This window comes from Neomonachus schauinslandi, chromosome 11, assembly GCF_002201575.2.
Source record: "Neomonachus schauinslandi chromosome 11, ASM220157v2, whole genome shotgun sequence".
Lineage (NCBI taxonomy): Eukaryota > Metazoa > Chordata > Mammalia > Carnivora > Phocidae > Neomonachus > Neomonachus schauinslandi.
This window is the reverse complement of record NC_058413.1, coordinates 52,878,190-52,901,782: the sequence shown is the minus strand read 5'-3', so window position 1 is coordinate 52,901,782 and position 23,593 is coordinate 52,878,190. Positions and strand designations below refer to the sequence as shown.

At 37.4% G+C, this 23,593-nt stretch overlaps 1 protein-coding gene across 1 annotated transcript in view; it reads left to right on the top strand.

Annotated features, from left to right (window-relative positions):
* FCHSD2 (FCH and double SH3 domains 2) overlaps positions 1 to 23,593 on the top strand; it is a 303,207-nt gene that overhangs the window by 256,725 nt on the left and 22,889 nt on the right. Inside the window, exons 11-13 of the mRNA XM_021704593.1 lie at positions 288 to 404; positions 8,444 to 8,548; positions 20,028 to 20,189. Coding sequence (XP_021560268.1) covers positions 288 to 404; positions 8,444 to 8,548; positions 20,028 to 20,189 — 384 coding nt within the window. The remainder of the gene's footprint in view (positions 1 to 287; positions 405 to 8,443; positions 8,549 to 20,027; positions 20,190 to 23,593) is intronic.

Below are 23,593 nucleotides of genomic sequence, written 5' to 3'. Positions count from 1 at the left end.
ATACCTTTTTTTCCTTTGTTTAGCTAGCTTTTTTCAGACCCGAAATGGATCAGTCCATTAGAGATGAAGCTCTACTATTAAGCAGTGTAAAATGAAAAAAAAGCTGTGGTCATTTATGGTTTCACACCGTCCTGCTAGTGTTCTGACATGAGACATTGCTTCCCACAGTAGTGGAGCATGGCCTGTTTTGAGTGCTGATTAAGTGAAAGCTCTCTGGTCCACCTGCAAACAGTAGTGATTTCAGTAGGCATAATAATGTTTGGTCTCTGTTCTCTCTTATGTTGTAGAGCCGACAATTAGAATCAGAAACTGGGACCACAGAGGAGCACAGTCTAAACAAGGAGGCTCGAAAATGGGCCACCCGTGTGGCACGTGAGCACAAAAACATTGTTCACCAACAAAGGGTAAGTGTAATAGAGAGAGTCTTAGGCTACATTTAGCTTAAGCAAAATGTCAAACCTATTTAAGGAGTTGAGTTTTGTTAATGTGAAAAATACCCTTTTTATGTTTTTTCTGTAATTTCATCCACTCAGCAGTATGCTCTCAGCTATCTACTTAGCTTGGAAATTCCTTAAGCCCTTCAAGCAGCAACACAGTAATTTATCTGCTTGCCATAACATTTCCTGAATGGCTAGTGATAGTGTATTACCGTCTCTCAGGTAGTAGAAGAGACATGCCTGTGTTGAAATAAGCTTTTAATGCCTTAGACAAATTTTTTTGAAGACTGGCTGGCTCAGTCGGTAGAGCATACGACCCTTGATCTCAGGGTCGTGAGTTCAAGGTCCATGTTGAGCATAGAGTTTACTTAACAAAATAAATTAAATTAAATTAAAAATTTAAAAAGTGAAATTAAGCACCAAAAAAATGTATCTTCAAGACTAAACTCTAAGCACAAAGAAATTAGGTATAGCAAATTTTTTCTAATTTCCATGTATTTATAACTTTTTCTTAACCTTCACATCCAACTTATTAAAAGAATTGTTCATATTTAATGTCTATATTTCCTAATCTCACATTTATTTTTTAGCCCATAATATTTGGACTTTTCCTGCTTTCCCTTCCCTCATACTTCATACAGACTACACTTGCCAAAATCACCAGTGATGTCTGTGTTGCTAAATCCAAAATGGACTCTTTCATTTCTCAAAACCTGTTGGCAGTTTCATCATAATTGACAACTCCCTTTGTGTTGAAACACCCTCTTCTCTAGTTATCCATGACTTAACACTGTCCTGGTTTTCCTTCTGCCTCTCTAGCCATTCCTATATTCTTTGATAGGTTCTTCTTTCTTCACCTCATATTTAAGTATTTAAATTCCTTAGAGTTCTGTACTAGGCTATCTTTTCTTATTCTTTATTCTCATTATAGGCACTCTCAACCACTTACCAAAAATCATAAATTAATATCTCCAACACTGGGCCTTTCTTCTGTGTATACATATATCCTCTTGCCTGCCTTGACTTCTTTTTACTATCTCACAGGGACCCTGAGTTCAATGTTCCACTAATCTAATGCTGCAAAACAAAACACCTCAAACTTAATGCCACAAAGAAGAGCATTTTTAATTGTCTCTTAGCACTCTGGAGATTGGATGGGCTTAGCTTGCCACTTCTCGCTTGGGAATCTCCCATGTGGTTACAGTCAGGTAGTGATTGGTGCTAGAGTCACCTCACAGACTTCCCCACTGAAATAACTGGTTCTTGGAACAGGAAGACTTGAACCGCTGGGAACTAGAACAGCTAGAGCTCCTCATGCATCTCAGACTCTCTGTGGTCTCTCCATATGGTCTCTCCAGCGCAGTGGCTTCAGCTTAGCTGTACCTCTTACATGGTGGCACAGGGCCCCAAAGATGTGAGTCCTAGGAATGAGCCAAGTAGGAGGTATGTTATCTTTTCTGGCCTAGCCTCAGAAATAACATGATATTACTTTGATGTCGTATTTTTGTTAACTGAGGCAGTCACAAAGGCCCGTTGTCCAGATTCAGGGGGAGAGAACATAAACTCTACTTCTTGGTAGGGAAATAGCAAGGTTCTAGAAGAACATGTGGAGTGGGAAATATTGTAGTAACTTTTTTCAAAAACACAGTCTTCCACAGTCTGCCTTCTGGTTATAACAGTTTACATCCCTCTTGCATGCAAAATAAAACTCCTCTCTTTACCCCAAATCTCCCAAAGTCTGGTGTCAGACTCCAGTAGGTCATGTAAATGAGATTCACAGACAGATAAGGCTTCTTGAGTGCAGTTCCTCTAACAGTTTATCTCAAAGAATTTGTGAACTAGAGAGACAAGTTATCTGTCTACCATATATCCAATAAATAGTGATTAGATTAATTACTACAGCTTTATAGTTCAAAATGTAGAACACATGAAGAGACTTTGTTTTATTAAAATGCTTTATGATATTTGAAAGTAAATGTTCAGATATTAAAAATACGTCTGCTTCCTCTATCTGTTGTCAAGGCATACTGTGTCTTTCTGCTAGGAGATAGATAAAGGCAGATTTCAACAATTTCTCCATTTCTTAATAGCATGACCTATGTTAGGCTTTAATCTAGTAAGGTATAATTTAAGCAATAAAATTAAGGTTTTTTTAATACTAAAACCAGTTCTGCTTTTGGCCATGATAAATTACCATGGGATCACACTTAAAAAACAATGAAATTAGTAGCCGTATGCCCTCTCAGGTTTTCTGCCTAAAGGCACTTTTTATATTGCAGTGCAGGGAGGGAGAACTTAAGCATGGTACCACAGACTCACTGAGTTGAGATGACAGAGATTATAGAGTTCAGAGTGGCTGAAGTGGCATGAATTTCAGGGCAAAGTACCAGACAATATGGGGATGCAGAGAAAGAATTCCAAAAATTGACATAGGTCCCCCCTTCATTCTGTTGCTGAATACTAAGCCATACATGCATATGATGAAATTCCACAATATGGGGTAGAAAATGACAGAGGAGATAAGCTGAAGGATTCCCAGAGGTCACATAGGTCCAGAACACATTCAAGTTGTGATTAGCATAGGTTGAGACTACTCATGGATCACCTGGGGCCTTCAGGAGACTACAGAAGGATCATACAGTGGTTCCAGGGCTAACTTGTCTTGGAATAGGGCTACTTTAGAACTAACGTAAGGGAGCTTTAAAACAGGCTTCAAAAAGATCAGACTAATCCACAAGTAACTTATTTGCCTGCCAGGGGGGGAAAAAATCTACTCTTCAAGGAAGGAAACAAAATCCAGTATTCAGTAACATAGTATCACAGCGCACCTAGGTGACTCAGTCAGTTAAGCATCCCACTCTTTTTTTTAAGATTTTATTTATTTATTTATCAGAGAGAGAGCACAAGCCCAAGCGCACAAGAGGGGGGAGCACCAGGCAGAGGGAGAAGCCGGCTCCCCACTGAGCAAGGAGCCTGATGCAGGGCTCGATCCCAGGACCCTGGTGCTTAACTGACTGAGCCACCCAGGCATCTCTAAGTGTCCCACTCTTGATTTTGGCTCAGGTCATGATCTCAGGGTTGTGAGATCAAGCCCCGCATCAGGCTGTGTGCTGGGTGTGGAGCCTGCTTAAGATTCTCTTTTTTCTCTCTCCCTGTCCCTCGGCCCCTCCCCTCCAAAAAAAAGGCATTAAAAAAAAAAAACCCATAGTATTCACAATGTCAAGAATCAAATTTGCTAAATATTAAAAGAAGCAAGAGAATATAACCCATGACCAAAGGAAAAATCAATTAAAGCAGACCCATAAATGTCAAAGATGATGGAATTAGCAAATAAGGACTTGAGAACAGTAAATAAGTTCAAGGATTTAAAAGAAAACAAACATGAACATATTGAAGAAAGAAAATGAAAATATACAAAAGAACCAAATGGAACTTCGAGATCTGAAAATACAGTATTTGAAATGAAAAATTCAATAGATTGGGTGGCACCATAAGAACAATGAGCTTAAAAGTATATATAGCAAGAGAAACTGTGTCCAAACTATCGAGCCCCATATCGGGCTCCTTGCTCAGCTGGGAGTCTGCTTCTCCCTCTCCCTCTGCCTGCCGCTCCCCCTGCTTGTGCTCTCTCTCTCTGTCAAATAAATAAATAAAATAAAATAAAAAAGAAAGAAACTGTCCAAACTGAAACACAGAAATAAAAGACTTTTTAAAAATGAACAGAGCATCATTAATCTGTGTAGGAGAATACGTGATCTAACATTTTGGGAGTTAGAGACTTATTTGGAGACAGAAAGAGAGAAGAGTCAATTTCATAATCAATTTGTTAAAAAGCAGTGCTACTCAATGAAATAAGACTCAAAATATTTTCTCTAGGATCAGGAACAAGGCAAGGATGCCCCCTTTTGCCACTTCTATTCATTATAATACTAGAAGTTCTAGCCAAGCAATTAGGCAAGAAAAAGAACTAAAAGGCATCGAAATTGAAAAGAAACAAGTGAAATTATCTCTGTTCACAAATAAAATGATCTTACACACACACACACCCCTATTAGAGCTAGTAAGCAAATTCAGCAGAGTTGCAGAATACAAAATTAACACACAAAAATTGCATTTTTTAAAGATTTTTATTTATTTGGGAGAGAGACAGAGATAGCAACAGAGATAGCTGGAGAGAGCACATGAGCAGGGAGGAGAGGGAGGAGCAGGGACCCCAATGTGGGGCTCAATCCCAGGACCTTGGGATCATGACCTGAGCCAAAGGCAGACACTTAACCAACTGAGCCACCCAGGTGCCCCTAATTAATTGCATTTTATACACTAACAATATACAATCCAAAAAGGAAATTAAGAAAACAGTTCCATTTACAATACCATCAAAAAGAATAAAATACTTAGGAATAAACTTAACCAAGGAGGCAAATTACTTGTACACTAAAAACTATAAGACACTGATGAAAGGAATTAAATAAGATATAAATAAATGGAAAGACATCCTGTGTTTATGGAATGGAAGATAATATTTTTTTTAATATTTTATTTATTTGAGAGAGAGAGAATGAGAGAGAGAGCACATGAGAGGGGGGAGGGTCAGAGGGAGAAGCAGACTCCCTGCCGAGCAGGGAGCTCGATGCGGGACTCGATCCAGGGACTCCAGGATCATGACCTGAGCCGAAGGCAGTCGCTTAACCAACTGAGCCACCCAGGCGCCCGGAATGGAAGATAATATTAAGATGACAATACCACCCAAAATGATCTACAAATTCAGTGCAATCCCTATCAAAATCCCAACAGTATTTTTTTTGCAGAAATAGAAAAACCCATCCTAAAATTCATACGGAATCTCAGGGAACCCTGGCTAGCCAAAACAGTCTTGAAAAAGAACAAAGTTGAAGGACTCATACTTCCTGACTTTAAAACTTATTACAAAGCTACAGTATTCAAAACATTGTAGTATTGTCATGACAGACATATAGACCAATGGAATAGAAGTTTCAATATTTTTATTTTATTTCTATTTTTTTAACATGGAGAACTGAAGTGTTTTTTTTTTTAATTTTAATTCCAGTATAGTTAACATACAATGTTATATTAGTTTCAGGTGTACAATATAGTGATTCAACAATTCTATATGTTACTTATTGCTGCTTATCATGATAAGTGTACTCTTAATCCCCATCTCCTGTTTCACCCATCTTCCCACCTACCTCCCTTCTGGTAACCATCAGTTCTCTATATTTAAGAGTTTGTTTTTTGGTTTATCTCTTTTTTTTCTTTGTTCATTTGTAAAGGTAGCAGTATTTTAAAAATACCTGTTATCTCCAAACTAATCCATTTATTCAGTGCAATCCAAGTCAAACATCCAGCAGGAGTTTTTATAGAAATTGGCAAAATGCTTCTAAAACATACATGGAAATGCAAATGATCTAGATTAACTAAAGCAGTTTTGGGAAAATAAGAATGAAATTGGAGGGCTGGGGTGCCTGGATGGCTCAGTCAGTTAAGCAAGCATTGGGCTCTGCACTGAGCATGGAGCCTACTTGGGATTCTCTCTCTCCTTCTCCCTTTGTGCACCACCTCCCCTCTCCCCCGATGTGCATGTGCTCACAGGCTCTCTCTCTCTCAAAATAATAAGTAAATCTTAAAAAAAAAAAAAATTAGAGGGCTGGGGCGCCTGGGTAGCTCAGTCAGTTAAGCATCTGCCTTCAGCTCAGGTCATGATCTCAGGGTCCTGGCTTCCTGCTCAGCATGGAGTCTGCTTATCTCTCTCCCTCTGCCCCTCCCCCTCAGCTCGTGCTGTCTCTCTCTCTCAAATAAAAAAACCTTTAAAAAAATGGAGGGTTTACTCTACCTAATTTCAAGACATAAAACTTCAGAAATCAAGATGTAGTATTGGTGTAAGAATGGACTTACAGATGAATGGAACAAAAAAGAGTCTAGAAGTAGGCACACACATATATAGTCCATTGATTTTTAACAAAGATGTAACAAACTTATAAAAATGCTAAATAAATTTTAATAAAAATGAATCCAGTTATATTTTAAGCACATGACTAATGAGGGTGCCAGGATGATTCAACACTAGAAAATTTATCAATATAATAAACTGCATTTACCAAATAAAGATGAAAAATTCTATTTTTTTTATAGTTACCAAAAAATCATATGATAAAATTCATTATCTCTTAGTGATTAAAAAATAAAATGAAAGTCACAGCCAGCAAGAGAAAGAATTTTTCATCCTAACAAGGATAGCTTCCTGAAACTGACAGCAAAACATTATGTTTGATGGTTGTGTTTTCTATATCTGCCATAACAAATTACCATGAACTCAGTAGCTTAAAACAATACAAATTTTTTTATCTCACAGTTCTATAGGTCAGACATCTGGATGGGCTTAGCTGATTTTACTGCTCACGCTCTAACAAGGCCAAAATCAAGTTGTTTTAGCTAGCTAGCTAGGCTGGCCTCTGGGATAGAACCCACTTCCAAGCTCATTCAGGTTGTTATCAGAATCTAGTTCCTAATAACTGTAGAACCTAGGTCCCTGCTTCTTTCCTGTCAGCCGGGGGTACCTTAGCTCCTAGAGGCTACTCTCTCTGATCCTTGCACATGGGCTTCTAATCTCGGAGCCAGCAATGATGCATTGAATCCTTTCTGTGCTTGGAATCTCCCTGACTTCCATTTGGCCTGTCTCTCATCTGATTCCAGCCAGAGGACGTTCTCTGCTTATAGGAGGTCATAATGATTAGATTGAGCTGCTTCAGTAATCCAGGATCATCTCCCTATCTTAAGTTCTGTAACTCTAATATATCTGTAAATTATATTTTACATATAAACAGTTCCAGAATTAGGGTGTGGACCTCAGTCCTACAGTTATTAGGAACTAGATTGCAGGTTGTTTGTACAGTACTATTTATAATTTTGGGAAATTTGAAACTCAAATAGCAATAGAATAAGAGTAAATAAAAAATGGTACAGCTAAACTATTGCATCTATGGATTAGAGAATGAAGTCAATCTATTTGTACAGTTATAAAAAGGTCTCAGACACATGAGGGGATGATAGATCTCATTTTAAAGATGTATTCATTTATTTTAGAGAGAGAGCACAGTGGGAGGGGCAGAAGAGAGAGGAAGAGAGAAACCCAAGCAGACTCCACACTGAGCATGGAGCCTGAGGCGGGGCTCAGTCTTACAACCCAGATCACAACCTGAGCCAAAACCAAGAGTCAGCTGTTTAACTGAGTGTGCCACCCAGGTGCCCCATCATTTTACTGTTTTTTAAATGAAACTGTGCAAGTATGTACAGATACATAAGAAACAGTTCAGAAAAATACATGTAAATTGATGGGACAGTAATGATCTTGGGGTGAGGGGGGCACATAGTGGGATGTGCAAATATGAGACTTTTTGCCATTTTTTATTAGTTATTTTACAACAGTACTTTATGTTCATGTAATTTTTTTAGAAGATTTTATTTATGTATTTGAGAGAGAGAGACTGAGCAGGAACAGGGGGAGTGGCAGAGGGAGAGGGAGAAGCAGTCTCCCTGCTGAGCAGGGATCCTGATGCGGGGCTCCATCCCTGGACCCTGGGATCATGACCTGAGCCCAAGACAGAAGCTCAACCAACTGAACCACCCAGGCGCCCCATATTCATTTAATTTTTAGAAATTGAAGGTATGCATATCAAAACATGCAATCCAAATAAGGTTTGTAGATTGTGCCAATGTCAATTTCCTGGTTTTTATATTGTAGTATAGTTGTATAAGTTGTTGCCATGGGGGAAAGGGGTGGGGAGACTTTCTATACTACTTTTGCAACTCTGTATGAGTATAATTGTATCAAGAGTTTTTTTTAATTAACAAATAAGTGAAAAAAATTAAAGGTTAAAAAAGGAATTGTGGCCACTCGTCACTGAAGTCTGTTTAATTACCTAAGTACTCTAGTCACTAAAGCAAAAAAAAAAAAAAATCAGTCATCATTTTCCTGTTTTCTTTAATAGGTTCTAGATGATCTGGAATGTCATGGAGTTGCAGTGTCAGAACAAAGCCGGGCAGAGTTGGAACAGAAAATAGATGAAGCTAGAGAAAATATTCGTAAAGCAGAGGTGAGGTGACAGCTAACTGTGGCATTTTGCCCAGCTCCAGCAACATCACAGCTGTGATATATACCTTCAGAATTCAATTTCTATACACTGGTTAATTTGAAGATGACTCAGCATCTTCATCTGAGTCCAGAGTATTATTTTTGAGTACCTGCTTCATACAGGTTAGTACACATAACAAAAAGACACTGAACCTGTTATCTGAAGAGTTTATAATCAAGAAAAATTAACAGAATTACACCATGATAAAGATATAATTTTAAAGTTTTTATAAGGTACATAATAAATCAGTCAAATTAATGGCATAAAATTGATATATATATGTTCAGAGCCTTGAAAAGTCCTCCCCGATAATTAAAGGTTCACTGGTCCAGGGGCATAAGCTGATCTTTTAAAAAAGAGAGATTTGGTTAAGCAGACAAGGCAAAAAATGTTACAACAGTGAATTTTAATCTTTTGGTGAGGGGTCATGGAACCCTTTGTGTATGAAAGTGTGAAACCCTCTCTCCCACAAAAAAAAAAAACGCCTTTTTGTGTACAGTGTCCAGAAGTTCATGTGCCCTAGAGTAGTATTCCCTGACCTAGTGGCAGGGAGGTTGAGAGGAAAAGAAAGAAGTTATTTGCAAAGGAGGAAGACACAGGATACAATTTGGCAGTTGGATTTGTTTAGAGTGGAGGTTTTTTGTGAGGAAATGTGGTAGGAAGTAAGTGAAATAATTGTGGTTTAGGACCAGTTTATGGATGACCTGTGCACACTTGTGTATAGTTATCTATATATATAGTTATCTACCCAATGCAACATGTTGAAGGGATGTAGAAAATAGACATTTTAGAAAGACTGAGACTATGCAGACCTCAAGGAGAATATGTTCCTGTTAGGAAGGCATAAAGAGTGTCAAAGATAACTAAGACTTTAAAACATAAATGCTGAGGCGTGGTCCACACAAGTATACTTAATACTTAAAGAACCCGGAGGACACAGAGACCACTGTGGCAGAAGTTGTTAGGGCAGGTAACACAGAAGACATAGAATTTGAGATGGCTGTTGACAGATGAGTATTATTTAATTAGAGAAAAAGGGATAGCACAAGATTTTTGCCATGCAATGTCAAGAGGCATAACTTGAACCAAAAGAAGAAGGTAGGAAGGAGGCAGATTTGAGCCTGGCATTGGGAAATGCTCTCTAACAGTCATTTGCCCAGTAAGAGAGTAAGCTCCCCGGGACATAGTATATAACACTATAAGTGTACAAGATACTGCCAGGGACTCTCTACAAGGAGTTCTTGCAATTGGTTGAGGGTTAATCTAAACTAGTGATTTTCATATATCCCCTCAGGACTCTAGAGGTTTTGAGGAAGTGTTTCAGTGGTTGGTTGAGGGGGAGGGGGTAGTGAGAAGAGAGGCAGCTTAGGCAAACGTAGGGAGTATGAGCATGTTTTTGGCACAACCCCACAGAAGTGATCTGAACCAGAAAGGCTTGCCATCTGCCTGGTGTACAGAAACCCTAGTAAACCCAACTTGCCTTTGTTCCTGGCACATGATCCATAGCCTCCATAGTGAAGAGGGCAGTGTGTACAATAAATAGCCATTTTCCACTCTGAATTCAGAGTCATGGCTAAACCACTACCCTAGTGTATCGGCCAAGTACTGTTGGCAGGCCCTTGCCTGATCTGAGAGACACTGGCTTGTGTATGAGAGTTTCTCCTGCTGTTTGTTTCTCCATCCAGCAGGAGAGTGAAGCCAGTTTCAGAGCCTTGGTGGAACAGGACAAGTCTCAGAAGTTTTGTGAAGGGTGTGTTCTCTTGTATTTTCCGTTTCCAGACTCCCTCCATGGTGTCACTGTCTGGTGTCATCGCTCCACCAAACCCCCCAGTAGTGGCAGCAGTAGGTATCAGTCCCACAAAGTCTGCATTTAGGCTGAATGACATGTTATTTCCATGAGTGTGCTAAAGAGCCCTGTGTTTGTTAGCTTAAAGCTAAAAATATGAAGTGAGATTCCCACAACGGAATGTCTCATTTCTCCTAATACCAGTATTTAAGTCTGTATTCTCAAAGATAATTTTCTTACCAAAAATATGGAATATGCTAAGAGCCATGATGCTGGATCCATTATCTCAGCTTTAAATATCTATGAAATATAGTTAGTCCTACTGCTATCTTAAAATGATCTCTCACTTGATTTTCACCTATCAGATATAAAGAATAACCCAGCTAAAATTAGATGGCAAATATGTGAGTGTAGTATTGGGGTAGTACTTAACCAAATTGTCATAATGACATTTTTGGGTAAAGTTGACCGACCACAAGAACCTTCAGAAGAATTGACATTAGTAGTTTCTGCAGATTCTTTTTTTCTTTCCTTTGCCTTTATATCATTTGTATTGGATTTTCTCTTTCCATTCAATAGTTATTTACTTTACTATAAATACCTAATCAAAAGGAAAAAAGCTGGTTAAAGTTCCATTATCTCCTTCATGTTTGGTTTTTAACTCCTACCAACATGAATGTTACTCTCCTTTGTTGGTTAATCTACTTTATCCAGTCTTTTCTGTATAGTGTTTCCATTCAGTGTTGCTGATTAGAATAAAAACCTTTGTGGTGCTCAGTAATAAACTTTTTCCAAACATAAGAAATCAAAAATATAAATGGCCTGTGCTTTTCCAAAGAATAGGGTTTATATAGTGACTAATTAAGTATTGGCTAGTTAATGTGTCACAAATTCACTAATTGATTAGTTTAACAAATACTTAATGAATACCTGCCATGTGCCAAATACTGATGGATATACTATACATACAGTGATGAACAAACTATTATTATATTATTATGATCTCTACGATTGTCACAAAATCTTTGTATTAGATGTGGTACTGTTTGCAGCCCCTGACAAATTCAAGAATTGAAACAGAGCAGTAGCTGCTTAAGTTAAACTTTAGTAACAGTCTTCTTAACCTGGTATTTATGTATTTAAATTTTTTGACGTGCCTTTGTCACAAACACACACACATTCTTCATCTGACTTACCTTTCCTATTTTAAAAGTAGCTTACCAAGAGACCAAGAATTTTTAAATACCATCTTTTTGGAAGCTGTACATGACTTATGTTGTTCAGAACACAATTATTCTTTGCATGTTTAAATTTTTCCTTTTATTTGGGTTGAGGGCAGTTCTCTCTTTTTTGACAGTGAGGAGACACAAAGAGGAGAAAGTTAATGTAAGAAGTCAAAGATACCCAGAAATTTTTAGTAACTCACATTTGGTGTGAGGTCTGCAGAAGGAACTATAGACTATATGATTCTTTCTTTAAGATATTAACTATAGTTTTTTAATCTGAATTGAATGTACATTTGAAAGCCAAAGTACATTAACAAAGTGAATTAACAAAACCAAAAAAAAATCAATTATTATCTATATAAACACATTTTCATAAATAACATTTTCTCTTAAATTATCATCCTATAAGCTTCTATTGTACATCAGGAATTCAAAATTATGTCATCCTTGTACCTCAGTGACTCAAAAAATGGTAGTTAATACCCCTTGCCAGCATGCGATAGGAGAAACCTAAAAATTTCACTTGCATAAAATGTAAGGAAATGCTAAGGATGAGCCTGCTATAAAAACAGAATTTCCAGTCATGTTATATCCAGATTGACATTACCTCTGGGCCTGTTATTGCAGGTTTTCACTGTACTCATGTAACATGTCAGCAGACCTTTTGACTAACCACTTTCTTTCATTTTTATTATGAAAAATATCAACCATATTTAAAAGATGAGTAAATATATATTTCTCAATATGCTAAATTCAACAATTAACATTTTACAGTATTGACTTTGTTTATTCCAATTCTGTAATATAGAAGTTAAAGCAGGAGGCCTGATTCGAATGAGTATTTTAAGCAAGAATACTTTATAGATAGATGCTATGTTTTTCATCACAGAATGTTTTTATCAAGTTGCCTCTCTATTAATGATGCTAGTAGTAGTCACTTAATTAGATGGTGCTACCAGCTCTTTTTAAAGTTTCTTTTCTTGTACTTGCAATTAGCAAGTACTAGTCACCTCCAGTATTGGCAGCTGGGTATTTTTCTCTCTTACTTAAGTATCATTATGCTGTCATGGAATTTTAAAAATCAGCTCTATCAAGGTATAATATACAAACAATAAAATGTAACCATTTCAAGTGAACAGTTTGGTGAGCTTGGAGAAATGCATCTCCCTAAGTATTCATCACCACATTCAAGATATCAAATATTTCTGTCATCCCCCCAAAATTCTCTTGTGACCAGGCAACAACTGACCTGCTCGCTGTCACATAGGGTAGTTCAGCGTCAGCAACACTGAATATTAGATTACTTGATATTGTCCTATAAATCACATACAAAGATTACACCTCACATTTTTATCCAGCCTTACTTTTTGTCTTAAGTTCAGTTTGATGAGCTACTGTGTATTCAGGTTCACTGATCTTTTCTTCTGTAGTGTGTAATCTACTGTTAAGGGCATCCTGTGAATTTTTATTTCAGATATTTACAGTTTCAGCTCTATAAATTCTGTTTGGTTCTTTATATTCCCAGTTCACCCCTATTTATCTTCATGTTTTCCTTTAAATCCTTAAGTGTGTTTATAATAATGACTTTAAGTCCTTGTCTGCTCGTTCCATCCTATCTATGTTTTCTGTTTCTCTTTCTTAATTGATTTTTTCCCTTAGTTATGGCTTGTGTTTTTCTGCTTTTCAAATACCTAGTAGAAATTCTGAGTGTTTGGTTATTGAGTGTCTGGATTCTCCTTTCTTCTTTGAAGACTGTTGAGTTTTGTTCCAACTGCCAATTCATTTGCAGATCAGTTTGATCCTTTGGAGGTTTGTTTTTAAGCTTTGTTTGGGTTGGTTTAGAATAGCCTTTCCAGTAGGGCAAATTTAGCCCTATTACCAATGCATTTCCTTTCTATAGTTTCTTATTATGCCATAAGTTTCCAACAAGGTTTTTCAATCTGGCTGGATAGAACTGTAATATCTTTCAGCCCTGTATAAGCTCTGGGAATTTTTCAGTTCACAGCTCTGTGGTAGATATTTTTTCCTTTGCTTCTCCTCATGGAGTCCCACCTTATATATTCTCAATTTGTTATGGATTTGTATTAATTTAATGTATTTTCCATTACAGATGGCCTCTTTTAAGCCCCATAGTGTCTAAATTTGTCCATTGAGAGTCCATTTAGGCTTTTTTGACATTATTCCCATTAGTCTTTGAACAGTTTCTTACTTTCTCACACAAGCTTGCTATTTTAGACTCGCCTTGTATTTTCCCTGATCAGACTTAGAATTAGCCATTTCTCCAAGGAGCTCTGATTTCTTTTAATAGAGGATAGTATTTAGACACCAAGGTCTAGAATGTGAAGGTGCTTATTGTAATGGGTGTCATTTATGTCTTGGCCCTTTCTTTGTTTTTGGAGCTAGGAATTTATTATTTTTTTTAAATCATGAGTTCATGTTGATATTTCCAGTTAAAATTTAAAATTAGAAGGATTTTGTTGAACTTCTTTGATTTTATATTTATCTTTTTTCTCTTATATTGAAAATCTTGGTTCCTAATAATATTACCTTAGTATTTTATTTGTTTTATCCTGCAATATATTAAAGTTTCAGAATTAGAGTAGAAATATTAATGGTAAACTATTGAACAAAATTTAATTTCTTTGCAGTTCATTTTGAATGTAGACTATCTCCACAAGGGTGGTTTCTGCTTCTGGTAATAAGGAACTAGCTCATATTAGACCAATCGTCCTTTAGATAACAGTTATTAACCCGAGGTAAAAATATTTAAAATAATTACTTAATAGAACTGGAAGATATCCAAGCCATGTAAAAACAGAAAGAAATAGACCCTTAAAAGAAAGGGACTGTACTTGGTGATATTTACATTAAATAGCTCTCTGCAAGGGGCTGCACGACTAGAATTCAAGCACAGAGCCTTGGTCTTACTGGCTTGAGGATTGATGTCAGGAACCCTCAAGTTTGCGTATATGTAAATAACCTCCAAATCCTCAGTCAAACCTGAATACATTTGTGGAGCAGAAACTCCCAGGAGCTTGACAGGAAATAGTAGCTGGAAGACAAAATAACTGAGCCAAAATTTTAGCTGTTGCTCACCATGGGGAGTAACAATAACCATTAAAATATTGGAGTGGTTATAATAATATCAGACAAAATAGACTACAAGACAAGAAATATTAAAAGGGATAATTTATAATGATTAAAAATAAGGTCGTCATCATCTTCTCCATCAGGAAGACACAATTCTGGATGTGTATGTAGCTAATAATAGAGCTACTAATATATGAAGCAAAAACTGACAGAACTAAAAGAAGAAATAGCAAGTCTACAATGGTAGTCAGAGATTTCAACATTCCTTTCAGTAATTAGAACAAGGGGCTAGAAAGTCAGCAAGGATACAGAAGACTTGAACAGCACTGTCAACGAGCATTACCTAATTGGCATCTATAGAACACTCCACCCCATAAGAGTAGAGTACTTGTTCTCTTAAAGTACACACAGAATGTTCAGCAAGACCATATACTAGACCGTAAACCAGTGTCAGTTATTGCTGTCACTCAGAGTATGTTCTCTGACCCATCAGAATTAAATTAAAAATCAATAACAGATACCTGAAAAATCCCCAGATATTTGGAAATTAAATTATTTAAACACAATAATCTGTGGCTGCCTTAAAACACACATACCCAACTTTATGGCAAAAACAGTTTATTGGGCGCCTGGGTGGCTCAGTTGGTTGAGCGACTGCCTTCGGCTCAGGTCATGATCCTGGAATCCCGGGATCGAGTCCCACGTCGGGCTCCCTGCTTAGCAGGGAGTCTGCCTCTCTCTCTGACCCTCCCCCCTCTCATGCTATCTCATTCTCTCTCTCAAATAAATAAATAAAATCTTTAAAAAAAAAAAACAGTTTATTATCTCTCACCATTCTGGGTGTTGACTGTGCATTTCTTTGGCAGGTTTTTCCTGAGATTACTCAAGGAACTACATTCATCCAGAGGGTCTGTTAGAGGTCTGGGGCTTTTTTCCAAATGGTCTTTCATCCTCAGATACGCTAAACTAGGCTTCCTTACATGGTGGAGACATATTCCCAGAAATCAGGCCTAATTGTACTTAATCAAATCTGTGCTGGCATCAAATTTGCATATGGTCCGTCAAAGCAGATCACATGGATAGGCCCAGAATCAATGTGGGAGGGGACTACATGGATAGCAGGAGGCATGAATCATTGGCAATAACAATTTACCAAAATTGATAGGACCTTGTTAAATCATTTTACTCAACTGTAAGATGGAGTTTATGATATCCATCCCCAGGATTGTTGTGTGGATTAAATGAAATAGTAGAGTCATATAGTTCCTAGTACATATGATAAAAGTTGTTTGGAATGGTTTTTTTAAGATACCAAAGGTAATTTAGAGTGGCAGATACTATCATCTGCCTTTATTCATTTCCTATGTATGCCAGGCACTGTCCTGAACAGTAGGGTTGCAACAGACACAGTTCTTATCCTTAAAGAAATGGTATTTTGAAGGTAAATTAACTAAGCCCAGATTGGATTTACAGACGTTGTAACTGTCAAAAAGTTTTATAAGCTCAGCTGTGGCTTGATATTTGGATATGCTTATGTTAAATTTTATATTAAGATCAGTTAATTGATGTTGTTAATACACCAAGATTATGTATTCTAAAAGATCTGGCTTTCAAAACATTTTAAAAAGCTCTTTACAGATTCTAAAATGATTTGGTCAAGTAGTATCTGGGATGCAATCAAGTTACAGAAACCTTTGCTTTGCAAATTTTAATCAACCAGCAAATCATCACAATTCATTTAAAAACCCTGGAAAATTCTTCTTTTAAATAGTTGATAAAATATAAACCGTTGGAATTCTGAAGGAAAGATAGCTATGATTATTCTGGAGCTGCAATCTAAAAATCTAAGTTTGCAAATGCCATGTTCATCAGTTGTTTGGTAAAATACTGACAAAAATACATCTTATAAAAATGAAATTACTTGGTACTGAAAAAATAGAATATATTGATATTTCTCTCACTCCCTCTCTCTCCTGATCTCACTCTTTCTCCTTTTTTTTTTTGTTTCTCTGCTTCTGCAGTTAATGATTTACGTTTATGATTTCCAAGAAAGAGTTTGTTCATTCACCCTTCTTTTCTAAAACATTTTATTGCCTCTATTAGTTCAAAATGCATACTAGAATGGTGCAGAGACAATTGGATAATTACATGCAAAAGGATGAAGTTGGGCCCCTACCTCATACCATATACAAAAATTAACTTAAAATGATCAAACACCTAAATGTAACAGCAAAAGCTATAAAGCACTCACAAGAAACCATAGGAGTAAATCTCTGTGACATTGGATTAATTTCTTAGGTATGAAACCAAAAGCCCAAGCAACAAAAGAAAAAAATAGATAAATTGGATTTTATCAAAATTAAAAACTTTCTTGCTTCAAAAGATACTATCAAGAAAGTGAAAGACAACCCACAGGATGGGAAAACATATCTGCAAATCATGTACCTGGTGAGAGACTTTTATCTAGAATACAGAAAAACTCTTACGATAAAGACAAAGACAAAATAAAAAGAACAATACAAAGACAACCCATTTTAAAAATGAGCAAAGGATCTGAATAGACAGACATTTCTCTGAGAAGATACACAGATGACCATAAGTACATGAAAAGATGCTTCACATCTTTAGTCATTAAGGAAATACAAACCAATACTACAATGAGATACTACTTCACACCCACTAGGATGGCTAGAATCAAAAAGGCAGACTTAACAAGTATTTTTCAGGATGTGGAGAAATGTTAACCCTCTTACCCTGCTGGTGGGATTGTCAAATGAGGCAGCTACTTTGGAAAACAGTCTGGCATTTTCCCAAATGGTTAAACATAGCATTATTTTATGACCAAGCAATTTCAGTACTAAGTATATACCCAAGAGAAATGAAAGCATGTTTACACAAGAACCTGTACACTAATGCTTAAAGGAACATTATTCATATTAGGCAAAAAATTGAAATAACTCAAAGGTCTGTCAGCTGACAAATGGATAAAGTGTGGTATATCCATACAATAGGATGTTATTTGGTCATAAATAGGAAGTAGTGATACATGTTACACCATGGATGAACCTTGAAAACATTATGCTAAGTGAAAGAAGCCAGACACAAAAGGCTACATATTATATGGTTCTGTTTATATTAAATGTTCAGAATAGGCCAATCTAATATAGAGAGAAAGTAGAATAGTAATTGGAATAAAGGGTAAGGGTGCAATGGTTAAAGAATATGAGGTTTCTTTTGGAGGTAATTAAAATGTTCTAAAGTTGATTGTGGTGATGGTGGCACATATCTGTGAATATACTGTATCATTGAACTGTACACTTTAAATGGGTGAATTTTATGGTGTATGTAAGCTGTATCTCAGTAAAGCTATTACCAAAACAGTTACTAGAAGAATAAACAGATTTTTGCAAGGCTATTTACCAAATGGTGTACCTCCAAGCTAAAAACTCTAAGATCTGTATGATAGCCAAAACCACTGAATTGTACACTTTAAAATGATTAAGATGGCAAAGTTTATGTAATGTTATGTAACGTGAATTTTATCTCATTTTTTAGAATATTTATTTGAGGGGCGCCTGGGTGGCTCAGTTGGTTAAGCGACTGCCTTCGGCTCAGGTCATGATCCTGGAGTCCCAGGATCGAGTCCCGCATTGGGCTCCCTGCTCAGCGGGGAGTCTGCTTCTCCCTCTGACCCTCCTCCCTCTCATGCTCTCTGTCTTTCATTCTCTCTCTCTCAAATAAATAAATAAAATCTTAAAAAAAAAAAAAGAATATTTATTTGAGAGAGCAGGCGAGCAGGGGAGAGGGAGAGAATTTCAAGCAGACTCCCCTGCTGCATGCGGAACCCAGTGTGGGGCTCAGTCTCACAACCCTGAGATCATGACCTAAACCGAAATCCAAAGTCAGACGCTTAACCAATTAAGCCACCCAGGCGCGCCAGTTTTATCTCATTTTTTAAAAATCTGTATGCTTAAAAATCTTAGGAATGCAAAATAAATTTAGTAATGAGAGCTCAAGTGAAACGAGTCAGAGCTTAGGTCATTTTTTTCTAAGCTCCACACCCAACATAGGCTTGAACCCACAACCCTGAGATTAAGAGTCACATGCTCTACCAACGGAGCCAACCAGGTGCCCGCATAGCTCAGATCAGTTTTGACACCAACTCCCGCAGCTGAGAATCCAGAGAGTGGTCAGAATTGCGTTCCAGCAGGATTTAGTGAGCATACTTGTAAAGTCCCACAGAAGGCCATGAAGTGAGGGTTGAAATTGATCAAATAATCAAAATCTTCTTAGTGGAACCTTCAGATGTTGAAGGAAGAGACCACCTCTCTATTATGTGGAACAAGGAAGCTGAATTTACTACTTGCTGAGCAAAAGAGAATCATACTTATAAATACAGTCTCTCTGACCAAACAAAACTAATAGATTGGGTTTTGGAAAGTGTGGATTTCAGGGATTGGCAGATTTTCAAAACTGCAGACGTCTTACGGGTGCAGCTGTGCTATCTAGAGATGGGTGGACTGTGGGAAGCAGGGGCGGGAGCCTGACCGGTGGTGATGGCTGGAGTGAGGCTGTCACTGCCCGGCTGCCTTGCAGAGCCTCCACTGCTGGATCGGGACAGGTGTAGACTGCTTCTGTGCTTACCTGCTCATGCCTTGGAACACGAGTCGCAGAACAAGCAGTCTTTCCATTTCTGGAATTTGGAGACTAGGAACTTTTTATTTTCTGTCTCTTAACTATTCCTGACAGCTACCTCATAATTTAATTCAGATCTTTACCATGTTGTTCAGTCAGGAGTCATGGAAGTTTTTAACTAGGGGAGTGACATGATGAGGTCATTTGCGAACTTGTAAGTCCGGGAGATGGGTTAGAAGGCTCTGGAACATGCTAGATTTTAGGATGTTCTGAGGCATAGCCTTATTAAAAGGAGAAGAATGCAGACTTTATGGTGTATCTTCCCATTCGTAAGTTCTGTTTGATGTATCTTGTCAAAATGCAAGTGTGCCATTTGCCTTCATTTCTGTTCCTGGGTTTCCTCCCCTCTCTCCAAGTGAAAAATTAACATCTATGCCAAGGTAGCATTGCCAGTGAATAAGAATAATCAAGATTATTCTAATTAATAAATCAGAAATAACTTTAAAAAAACACATTGATTTGAGGAAAAAATGCCTTGATTTCTTTCTTTTTTTAATTTAGGCTCAAATTAAGCTTTATTTTTTTATTTTTTTATTTGTTTTTATTTTATTTTTTTATTATGTTATGTTAGTCACCATACAATACATCATTAGTTTTTGATGAAGTAATCCACGATTTCTGACCATTTTCTTGGTTTTCTTAGATAATTAAGTTGAAAGCTGAAGCCCGGCTGGACCTGCTAAAGCAGATCGGTGTTTCTGTGGACACGTGGCTGAAGAGTGCAATGAATCAAGTAATGGAAGAACTGGAAAATGAACGATGGGCTCGCCTTCCTGCAGTGACCAATAATGGCACTTTACACTCGGTAGGGTTTCTCTTCTTGGCTGTGATGGGCAGACTTTCATTGAAGGATGCCATTCTCTGACTGTGTAGCCAAACCTGAAAATAGCCAAAATTTTAAAGAAAAAATAATGGTTTTGCTAGCAGTTTGGTTTCTTTTCTTTAGCCTATCACTAATTGAGTTAAACTTGGTGCAGCAAAGGAAAAAAGTCATGCTTTTTTTTTTTTTTTTTTAAATGTGCAGTGAAGAACATATTATCACTTGTTGGTTTATTCATGCCACTTTACCAAACTCCTTATCCCATTCGTGAAGTAGATACGCTTCTTGTCCGGAAGTAGCAGAATAATAATTTTAATCTAGTGTTTCTGAAGTGTTCAGAGGTCTTCTGTAGTACAAATGAAAACAAACATGCAAAGAGTCATAAACAGTCTCAAAGAAGGGAAAGGAGCACTTTCAGTCTGTGGCTTATTTAACCTGATTGATTCACAAGGGCTTTGCACTCTGCTTGCTGTATGTTTCATCAGAGACATAGGGCAGGGATGGTGTGACAAACGAGGCCAGAGCTCAAGCCAGTGTTTTCTTTCTCCAAGTCCAGGGCTCTTCCCACTCTGATGTCATCCAGTTCCATCTCAGTTTTTCATGTTGGAGATCTGAATGCCAGAAAAGTTCAGTGGTTTGCCTGTTATTACCTAAGTGGATATATGATTTCCAGGTCGTCAGACAAAGTAGTTCCTGCTGCTGCCTCCCCATCCATTACTCGCTCTCTCATCTTTTTTTCCTCATGGCATTTATTACAGTCTGTACTTGTCTTCTTTGTTTTCTTTGTCTGTCTTCCTCTCTGGAATGTAATTTCCATGCCTGCCTGATTCACTGCTCAGCACAGCCAAGTGCCTGGCACGTAGTAGGTACTCAATAAATATCTGTTGAAGGACAAAGTGAAAGAATGGATGGACGAACAGATGGAATAGTGGCAAACTAAAAGCTAAAACTTTAATCTCTCAACTTCCTACTGTATCCATAGTGCCTCTTCGGTGGTTGTGTCCTTCAGATAAAAGGCGTCCTTGCTAGAGAAATTGGCTAAAGTTTAAGAACATTCCTGAAAGTTTTGTCAATTTTTTCACATAGCATTCTGATTTTCTAATGGGAATACACTTGCACATTTAAAAAAGATTGTGTGTCGGTGTGCATTTTAAGGAAAAGCAGTCTATTGAAAGTTTATTTTTATTTCACTATTAATGGTAATCCAGCTAGGGAAAGTAGGCACACATCACCCACTTGACTTTGGGGTTAGAAGAGCTTGCCCCATTTTCAGTACAACAGAGTTGCTCCATATCATGGAATATCTCTTTCTAATGCATCTTTTGAATGTCACAATTCCCATCTACTTGAGGTTATTTTGTTGTACAGAATTTAGGATGACAGCAGATTCGAGGCACAAACTTACTTTCAGCCTTTTCAGTGGCACTGTTGGCAATCAATCAGACACATGATTTCCCTGGATTAGTACCTGTTCTAACTAAATCAACTGGGCAGGCATTTATCCCCTCGGTATGTGCCTACATCCCGTGCATATTGGAAATGAACAGGACTTGATCTCTCTCCTTGAAGAGCATAGCTGGTAGAGCAGACAGACCTTTATAGATCTTAGTGATACATGGCAGTGTATGACTGGGCTGCTCTGTGCCAAACCTGAAATTGCTTCCTCCTAACTCATCAACACCTTGGGGAAAAAGTCACTTCTCTCTGGGTTTCAGAGAGAAAGTTAAGTTAAATGATTCTAAGATCCCCTCCAATTCCAAAATTTTATGATTTTGTGAAATGCTCTCAAAAAAACTCAATACCAAATAGAAAAATAGGAAAGATGTTTGCCCCATGAAGGAAATGATAGTTGAATAGTCCTTGAAGAATTTCAACAGGAGATAAAGAAGGGCTTCTGCGTGTGAAGAAAGGAAACGAAGGAGATATGCCTAGTACAGTATGTCAATGAGTAGTGCATTCTGATAGTACGTGTTGAGAACTGTCCAAAGATGTCAGCTCATCTAGGAACATCATATTCTCTGTGAAGGGAGCATTTCACAATCCCTTCCCACTCTTTCCTTCCCTCGAGTCAGTATTACGGAGCCTGTGTCATCCCGCGTTCAGCTGAAGGATGTATTTTGTGGAAGCTCTACTAACAATACACTAGTGCCCCTCTTATTCATGGTGTCACTTTTCCTGGTTTCAGTTACTGTGGTCAACCATGGAAGCAGCTATCTGGAAGCAGATGATCCTCCTTCTGACTTAGTGTCAGAAGGTCAGTAGTAGCTTAATGCTGCAGTGCCTACATCATTCTCCTCACTTCATCTCATCACGTAGGCATTTTATCATCTTACATCATCACAAGAAGGGTGAATATAGTACAATAAGATATTTTGAGAGAGAGAGAGACCCACATTCACGTAACGTTTATTACAGTATATTGTTGTAATTGTTATATTTTATTATTAGTTGTTGTTATTTATCTCTTACTGGGCCTAATTTATACATTAAACTGTAGCATAGGTATGTATGTGTAGGAAAAAACATAGTCTATTATAGAGTTTGGTACTGTGGTTTCAAACATCCACAGGGGTCTTGGAACGTATTCCCCACGGATAAGGAGGAGAGGCTTAGATGTAGGCACAAAATAGCTTAATGAAGTCCCAGTATTTATTTAACCTGCTTTTAAATGACAGCACTGAAATAATTTAGTGGAGTTTGTATCTCCTCACACTGGCAGCTAGCTAGCTAGGAGCATGCAGCAGAAATACACATCTGGGGACCAAATTATTCCATTGTAGGTGCCAATGAAAGCATTAGTCATCAAGTTTAGAGTTCCCTTCCATCTGGAAAACATGGTTAATTCTAGTGTTAGACATTAACAGTGTAAAGGGCCTTATTAGAAGATAAATGTGCTAAAAACATAGTCTATTTACCTTATAGAATAAGGAAGAAACTAAACTTAGTTGGATATTAACTCTTTGCCTTCTGTATTATGCTCTGGTATAGAATATAGGATTCGGAAGAAAAAGAGAAAAAGAATCACAGAATATAGCAACACTTTCTAAAAGGAGAGCAGTCTGCTAATACAGTTATTCAATTGGTGGTTAACTAGAGCTTATACATAACCACCTGTAGTTAGATTGGTACCAGTCGCCCAGTCAGCCTTTCTGTCCATCATTCCTCCCTTCTCTTATTTTCCTTTCTTCTCTTACTCAAAAGCCCATACCCAGTTTACAACCTAATTTTGAAATTGTATTGATTTTAGAATAGAAAAAGTTTTATAACTACATTACAAAAAAGATTAGAAAGTTCAGTAGAGAAGAAAATGACCAAAAGCTCCATTCTTATTAATGCCACTGTTAGCAACTTGATGTAATTCCATCCTCTTTCTATTATTCTTTTTTTTT